At 32.9% G+C, this 8,750-nt stretch overlaps 1 protein-coding gene across 1 annotated transcript in view; it reads right to left on the reverse strand.

The window, feature by feature from the left end:
• Positions 1–180: 180 nt before the first annotated feature.
• The window catches only part of LOC103606406 (multidrug resistance protein 1B-like), a gene marked incomplete at its 3' end in the record, with an annotated part of 72,339 nt that continues 63,769 nt past the window's right edge, over positions 181–8,750 (reverse strand). Inside the window, 2 exon segments of the mRNA XM_008591006.1 lie at positions 181–258; positions 904–1,008. Coding sequence (XP_008589228.1) covers positions 181–258; positions 904–1,008 — 183 coding nt within the window.

Consider the following 8,750-nt stretch of genomic DNA (forward strand, 5'->3'; position numbering starts at 1 on the left):
GCTTCGGCGCTACCAGCGCCACACTCTCCTGAGTGAGCCACGGGGCCAGCCCTAATGTCATAGTTTTAAATGACCTAAAGGAAAGACTATGTCAACAAATTGACTTGAGAAAGAACTAAAACCTAGAATATTTTTAAACAAATTTTAAATAAAGTAAGAAAAATTCAACTAAACACTGACCTGATATAACATGGCTTTAAATGCCAACTGTCTTAATCTCATGGTTAAAATCTCCCCTGCTCTGCCATAAAACAATCCCTGGAAAACAAACAAAAAAGTCTGCATTTGTTCTTAACTCTTTTCTATTTCTTTGTAACATTTAGTTATTATATTTTTAACTTTTAAATAAAAGAATGATACCAAGAAGTAATCATGCTCAGGACTGTTTCATTGATTTAAAAGCTTACCTGCATGAAATAACTGACAAAGCAAAATAACACCCAAAATGGCAATATCATGGAATAAATTTCTGCATCATACTTTAATGTGGTTTTATCATCATTTTCAAACATCTGAAAAGGAACAGGTTTTTTATCAAGTGTTTGGAAGAAAATACAAAAGAAACAGAAAAAAACTAAAATGTCTATGTATCATGATTTTCTGAATGAATTTCAATGTAAGAATAAGACTATATACACATTTCTGGGGGAAAATAGTGCGCCATTATTCTATCGTCTGCATTCATTACACATGATAAAAAATTGCTTTTAATTCTCTTAAACTATGTAATTATGGGATCAGACAAATGAGTCCTCTNGAAAACAAACAAAAAAGTCTGCATTTGTTCTTAACTCTTTTCTATTTCTTTGTAACATTTAATTATTACATTTTTAACTTTTAAATAAAAGAATGATACCAAGAAGTAATCATGCTCAGGACTGTTTCATTGATTTAAAAGCTTACCTGCATGATATAACTGACAAAGCAAAATAACACCCAAAATGGCAATATCATGGAATAAATTTCTGCATCATACTTTAATGTGGTTTTATCATCATTTTCAAACATCTGAAAAGGAACAGGTTTTTTATCAAGTGTTTGGAAGAAAATACAAAAGAAACAGAAAAAAACTAAAATGTCTATGCATCATGATTTTCTGAATGAATTTCAATGTAAGAATAAGACTATATACACATTTCTGGGGGAAAAGAGTGCGCCATTATTCTATCGTCTGCATTCATTACACATGATAAAAAAATTGCTTTTAATTCTCTTAAACTATGTAATTATGGGATCAGACAAATGAGTCCTCTATCTGCTATTATCACAACATATTTTCAAAGAAACCAGTTTGTCTGAATTATTATTTCTAACTATTTTTAAAAACTCAGGTTTCTATTCCTCTATTTAGAATGGTACCCACAATGTGAGTCCTCTATATGTGCCCCTGGAAATTGTTCCTAAAATTGGTAATTATACATATATTGGCATTTATCTTGCAAATCAGGGAGACCGAACACTTCCATGGATCTAGTAAGATCCTTGAACCCACCAGCTCTCCTGAGTCCTTTGGCACAATCCCAAACTGGAAATTGTTCCTAAAATTGGTAATTATACATATATTGGCATTTATCTTGCAAATCAGGGAGACCGAACACTTCCATGGATCTAGTAAGATCCTTGAACCCACCAGCTCTCCTGAGTCCTTTGGCACAATCCCAAACTGGAAATTGTTCCTAAAATTGGTAATTATACATATATTGGCATTTATCTTGCAAATCAGGGAGACCGAACACTTCCATGGATCTAGTAAGATCCTTGAACCCACCAGCTCTCCTGAGTCCTTTGGCACAATCCCAAACTGGAAATTGTTCCTAAAATTGGTAATTATACATATATTGGCATTTATCTTGCAAATCAGGGAGACCGAACACTTCCATGGATCTAGTAAGATCCTTGAACCCACCAGCTCTCCTGAGTCCTTTGGCACAATCCCAAACTGGAAATTGTTCCTAAAATTGGTAATTATACATATATTGGCATTTATCTTGCAAATCAGGGAGACCGAACACTTCCATGGATCTAGTAAGATCCTTGAACCCACCAGCTCTCCTGAGTCCTTTGGCACAATCCCAAACTGGAAATTGTTCCTAAAATTGGTAATTATACATATATTGGCATTTATCTTGCAAATCAGGGAGACCGAACACTTCCATGGATCTAGTAAGATCCTTGAACCCACCAGCTCTCCTGAGTCCTTTGGCACAATCCCAAACTGGAAATTGTTCCTAAAATTGGTAATTATACATATATTGGCATTTATCTTGCAAATCAGGGAGACCGAACACTTCCATGGATCTAGTAAGATCCTTGAACCCACCAGCTCTCCTGAGTCCTTTGGCACAATCCCAAACTGGAAATTGTTCCTAAAATTGGTAATTATACATATATTGGCATTTATCTTGCAAATCAGGGAGACCGAACACTTCCATGGATCTAGTAAGATCCTTGAACCCACCAGCTCTCCTGAGTCCTTTGGCACAATCCCAAACTGGAAATTGTTCCTAAAATTGGTAATTATACATATATTGGCATTTATCTTGCAAATCAGGGAGACCGAACACTTCCATGGATCTAGTAAGATCCTTGAACCCACCAGCTCTCCTGAGTCCTTTGGCACAATCCCAAACTGGAAATTGTTCCTAAAATTGGTAATTATACATATATTGGCATTTATCTTGCAAATCAGGGAGACCGAACACTTCCATGGATCTAGTAAGATCCTTGAACCCACCAGCTCTCCTGAGTCCTTTGGCACAATCCCAAACTGGAAATTGTTCCTAAAATTGGTAATTATACATATATTGGCATTTATCTTGCAAATCAGGGAGACCGAACACTTCCATGGATCTAGTAAGATCCTTGAACCCACCAGCTCTCCTGAGTCCTTTGGCACAATCCCAAACTGGAAATTGTTCCTAAAATTGGTAATTATACATATATTGGCATTTATCTTGCAAATCAGGGAGACCGAACACTTCCATGGATCTAGTAAGATCCTTGAACCCACCAGCTCTCCTGAGTCCTTTGGCACAATCCCAAACTGGAAATTGTTCCTAAAATTGGTAATTATACATATATTGGCATTTATCTTGCAAATCAGGGAGACCGAACACTTCCATGGATCTAGTAAGATCCTTGAACCCACCAGCTCTCCTGAGTCCTTTGGCACAATCCCAAACTGGAAATTGTTCCTAAAATTGGAGCCAAATGCTTTTCAAAATTGCCTTATATTCTAATGGCTTTCTAAGGCTTAGTGTGTTCCATGACACAACAACTGTAAATAACAGAGCCAGGAAATGTAAGAGGGCTATCTTGCTCCTATAGAATAATCTGTTTTACATAGACCATTTAAAGAAGAAGTCATTTTGCCTCTGGGAAAATACACAATCACAGGTTAAAAAAATAGTATCACTTAAATGGTGTTATCAAGAGAGAAAAAGAAAAAAAAAGACAAAAATTGAAGTTAAAAATTTCGGTAAAATCATGAAAGATGCTGTGTTGCCTAAATATGTTACAGGTTATAGCATGTTTTAAGATAATCTGGTATAAAAACATGAGATTATAGACCTTTTGTAGAGACAAAAGAGTTAAAAAGTTAAAAAGCAAATTCTCCTGAAGAATTTTACATTTCACCTGATGTATTTGAGAGCTTTATTGAGTTATAATTTTCATATAACAAACTGCACGTATTAAAGAAGGACAATTTGATGTTTGGACATAGCTACACTCCCATGAAAACATAACCATGGTCAGGATAATGAACATATCCATTACCCCCAGAAGTTTTCTCCTGTTTTTTATACCCTGTCTTCCACACTTCTCAGTGGCCAATCTCTTCCTTCCCTTCCCTCCCCCCTTGAAACTACTGATATACTTTCTGTCACAATAGATTAATTCATATTTTCTGCAATTTTACGTAATTGAAGTAATATATTATGTACTCTTTTTCATCTAGCTTCTTTTGTTCCACAGAATTATTTTGAGATTTATCCATGTTGTTGCATGAATTGTCATTTCATTCCTTTTTAGTGATGAGTAGTATTCCATTGTATGGCTGTATCACAATTTTTTTATCCATTCACCTGTTGAAATAAATTTGGGTGATTCCTACTTTGGTGCTATTACAAATAAAGCTGCTATGAACATTCATATACAAAACTTTGTGTGGACATACTATTTCATTTCTCTTGAGAAATGGAATGGCTGGATCATATAGGAGGTATACGTTTATCTTTTAAAGAAAATGCCAGATTGTTTTCCAAAGTGGTTTTACCATTAAAATGAGAGTATAAATACTCTTGTCAGCAAAATGTGGATTCCTGTTTCCCCACACCATCACCAACACTTGGTACAGTTGGTCTTTTTAGATTTAACTGCTCTAATAGGTATAAAGTGATAGCTCATTGTGATTTTCTTTTGCATTTCTCTAGTGACTAATGATGCTGGATATTTTTTTGTGTGCTTATTTCCCATCTGCTTATCTTCTTGGGAAAATGTCTATTCAAATCTTTTGCCTATTTTTCAATTGAATTGTTTGTATTCTTATTGTGCTTTAGGAATTTTTTATATATTCTGGATACAAGTCCTTTATCAAATAATTGATTTATAAATATTTTCTACCAGTTTATGGCCTATCCTTTTCATCGTCTTAAAAGTGTTTTACAGGCGAGTGGGGCGCTGGGAGCACAGCAGCGCTCCTGCCGCGGGTTCGGATCCTATATAGGGATGACCGGTGTGCTCACAGCGCTCACTGGATGAGCGCGGTGCGGCCGGTCTCAAAAAGGAAAAAAAAAAAAAAAGTGTTTTACAAATAGTGAAGCTGATGATTTTGGTGATGTCTGATTTGTCAATTTTTTTCTTTCATGAATTGTGCTTTTGGTGTTATATCTAGGAAATCTGTGGTTAACTCAAAGTCGCAAAGATTTTCTACTACATTTTCTTATAGAAGTTTTATAATTTCGGGCTTTACAATAAGGTCTATAATCCATTTTCAGTTACCTTTAATGTGTGGCTGGTGATATAAGTTGAGGTTGATTGTTTTGTATATAGATACCAAAATGACCCAGCATCATTTCTTGAAAAAAATATACACTCATGATAGAATGGCCTTTGCACTTTTGTTGAAATGCAATTGATCATATATATGTGGAACTATTTCTCAACTCTCTATTCTGTTTCCATTGATCTACTTTTCTACTGTTACAGCAATAAAATGTTTTGATTATGATAGTTCTGTAGCAATTGAAATCGGAACTAGTAATTAGCTTTATAGTAATTAAAACAGAATTGAAATAAGGTAGGATAAGTCAAATTTGTTTTTCTCTTTCAAAGTTATTTTCTGTAGCAATTGAAATCGGAACTAGTAATTAGCTTTATAGTAAATAAAACAGAATTGAAATAAGGTAGGATAAGTCAAATTTGTTTTTCTCTTTCAAAGTTATTTTGACTATTTTGAATTTTTGTATTTCCATATGAATTTAGAATCAGCTGTCAAATTCTACAAAAAAATCTTAAGAAGATGTTGATTGGGATTGCTTTGAACCTATAGATCAATTTTGGGGGAACTGACATTTTAACAGTATTGAATCTTCTTGTTCATTCACATGGTACATATCTCTTAATTTATTTATCTCAATTTTTCTCAGTAATACTTTGTAAATTTCGGTGTGGGGTCTTATAATCCTTTATCAAATTTATCTCCAAGTATTTAATATTTTTGATACTGTTGTATATGACATTACTTTTAAAATTTCAATTTCCCATTTTTAATTTTTTGAATATAGAATTAGAGTTGATTTTAGCATATTGATTATGTATTCTACAGTCTTGCTAAACTCGATTATTAGTTTTAATATACTTCTTATTTGTGGATTCCCTAGGATTGTTTGCATAGAGGGTTGTGCCATCTATTAATAAAGACAGTCTTAGATCTTCCTCTCTTATCTGGATGCTGTTTATTTTCTTGCCTTATTGCTAGAACTTCCAGTACAATGTTGAACAGAAGTGGTGACAATGTATATCCTTACCTTATTCCTGGTCTTAGTCCTTGGCAATTTAGTTGATGTTAGCTGTAGGTTTTTGTAGTTTCCCTTTAGAAGGTTGAGAAAATTTATCGCAATTCCTTATTTGTTGAGTGTTACCAGGAATCGATGGAGCATTTTTCTAAATAAGTTTTCTGCATTGATTGAGATGATTAGATAGCTTTTCCTTTTTAGGTTTTCTTTTTTTTAAATAAGGGGAATTATATTAATTTCTAAATGTTAAACCAACCTTGAACTTCTTAGAAAAACCCCACTTGATGAAAACATAGTAGTATTTTATGTACTGTTAGATTACATTTGTTAAGAATTTTCCATCCTATGTTCATGGGGGACAGTAGTATATAATTTTCTTTTCATGTAATGTCATTATCTAATTTTGATGTCAGAGTAATAATGTTGGTCTCATAGAAAAAGGACTTTTTCTTCTTCAATTTGCTGTTTGGTAGGATTCACCAGTAAAGACACCTGGGCCTGAAATTTTCTTTATGGAACACGTTTTAATTATAAATTCAATTTTTAAATAGCTATAAAATTATTAGAGCTATCAATTTATTCTTGAGTGAGCTTTGATAGTATGTGTCCCTCAAGGAATTTGTTCATTTCATATGAGTTGTAGAATTTGTTTGCATAAATGTTTTCATAAAATTATTTTATTATTCTTTTAAGATACAAAGAATATGTAGTGATGTCAGCTCTATCATTCATGATATTGGTAATTTGTGTCTTCTCTTTTTTTTCTTGCCCAGTCAGTCCAAAGGTTTTTTAATACTGACATTCTCAAAGAACCATCTTTGGATTTCATTGATTTCCCCCCCTGTATTATTGTTTTCTTCCTTCTATTTTCTTAAGCTGAATACTTAGTATTAATTTGTCAGTCAGTCCAAAGGTTTTTTAATACTGACATTCTCAAAGAACCATCTTTGGATTTCATTGATTTTCCCCCCTGTATTATTGTTTTCTTCCTTCTATTTTCTTAAGCTGAATACTTAGTATTAATTTGAGTTTTTAAAAATAACACAGGTGCTTAGTGGTATAAATTTCTTTTGCAGTAAAATTTTAAGCTTCATCCCACACGTTTTGATATGTTTGGTTTTCATTTTTATTCAGTTCAAAATACTTTTAAATTTCTCTTCTGATTTTCTTCTTCAATCCATGCATTATTTAGAGGTGAATTTTTTAGTTTCTAAGTATTTCAAGATTTCTCCAGATCACTTTTAGTTATTGATTACTAATTTAATTCTGTGTTGGTCAGGAATTGTATTACTTGAATTCTTTTAAGTTTATTGAGACGTGTGTTATAGCCCAGAGTATGGTAGACCTTGGTAAATGTTTCAGGTGCATTTGAAAAGAGTGTATATTCTGCTATTGATATGTGGAGTCTTCTACAAATGTCTGTTAGGTTAAGTTGGTAGGTAGTGTTATTAAAGTCATCTATATCTTTGCTGAATTTCTGTCTTCTTCTTCTATCAATGTTTAATAAAGGGATTGAAATCTCTGAATGTAATTACAGATTTGTTTATTTTTCTTTGTAGTTCTTGATAAATTGATCCTTTTGTATTGATGAAATAACCCTCATTATCCCTGGTGATGTTCTTTGCTCTGAAATTTACTTTGACTGCCCTTAACATCACAGTTTACCTTCAAGTAATATTACATGCCATTTAAGAACCTTAAAATATAATACTTCCGTCTCTCCTTCACAGTGTTTTGGTTATTGTTTTCATACATTTTATTAATATTTGCATTTTTTGTTTGTTTGTTTTTTGGTGGCTGGCCGGTATGGGGTTTCAAACTCTTGACCTTGGTGTTATAGCACTGTTCTCTAACCAACTGAGCTAACTGACCAGCCCTAATACTTATGGTTTTATAAATCCCACACTAGTGTTTTTTTCTTTGAAAAGTAAATTATCTTTTTAACACATTGGAAATGTAAAAAAATAAGACATTTTTAATACATTAACTCATTTTCTATTTTTGATGTGCTTCATTCCTTTGTGTAGATTCAGATTTCCATCTAGTATAACCTTCCTCCTGCCTGGTGGATTTCCTTTTATCTCTCTTGTAGTACAGGTTGCTGGTAATTCATTTTTTTCTTAAAAAGCCTGAATTTTGTCTTCATTTTTGAAAGGCATTTTTCCTGCATGTTGCATTCTAATTTGAATTTTTTTCTTTCTTTTTCTTTTTCTCATTCAGTGTTGTAAAGATATTGCTCCATGACCTTCTGGTTTGCATTGTTTCTAATGAAAAGTTTGTGGTTTGTTATCTTTTTCCTCTATACATATTGTGTCAATTTTCTTTGGTGTATTTAACATTTTTCTCCTTATCCTTGGTTTTAAGCAACTAAATTATGATATGACTTGATGTAGCATTTCTCATGTTTCTTGTGCTTGGAATTTACTGAGCTTTTCGAATCTGTGTACTTTTAGTTTTCATCAAATTTGGAAAGTGTTTTTACCATTAATTATTTAAATGTTTTTTGGCACCTTCTCTTCTTTCCTTTGGGGAGATTTGGATATGTGAAATATAGTTATAACTGTTAATGTCTCTACTAATTCTACTAAGTGTGTTATTTCTAGGTCTATTGATTAGTTTTTTCCTTCATTTTGGGTACCATTTTCCTGCATTTTTGCTTGCTTAGTTATTTTTGATTGAATGCCAGTCATTGTAAATTTTACTGTTGGGTACTAGATATTTTTGAATTTTTTT

This window comes from Galeopterus variegatus, unplaced genomic scaffold, assembly GCF_000696425.1.
Source record: "Galeopterus variegatus unplaced genomic scaffold, G_variegatus-3.0.2 Scaffold6557, whole genome shotgun sequence".
Lineage (NCBI taxonomy): Eukaryota > Metazoa > Chordata > Mammalia > Dermoptera > Cynocephalidae > Galeopterus > Galeopterus variegatus.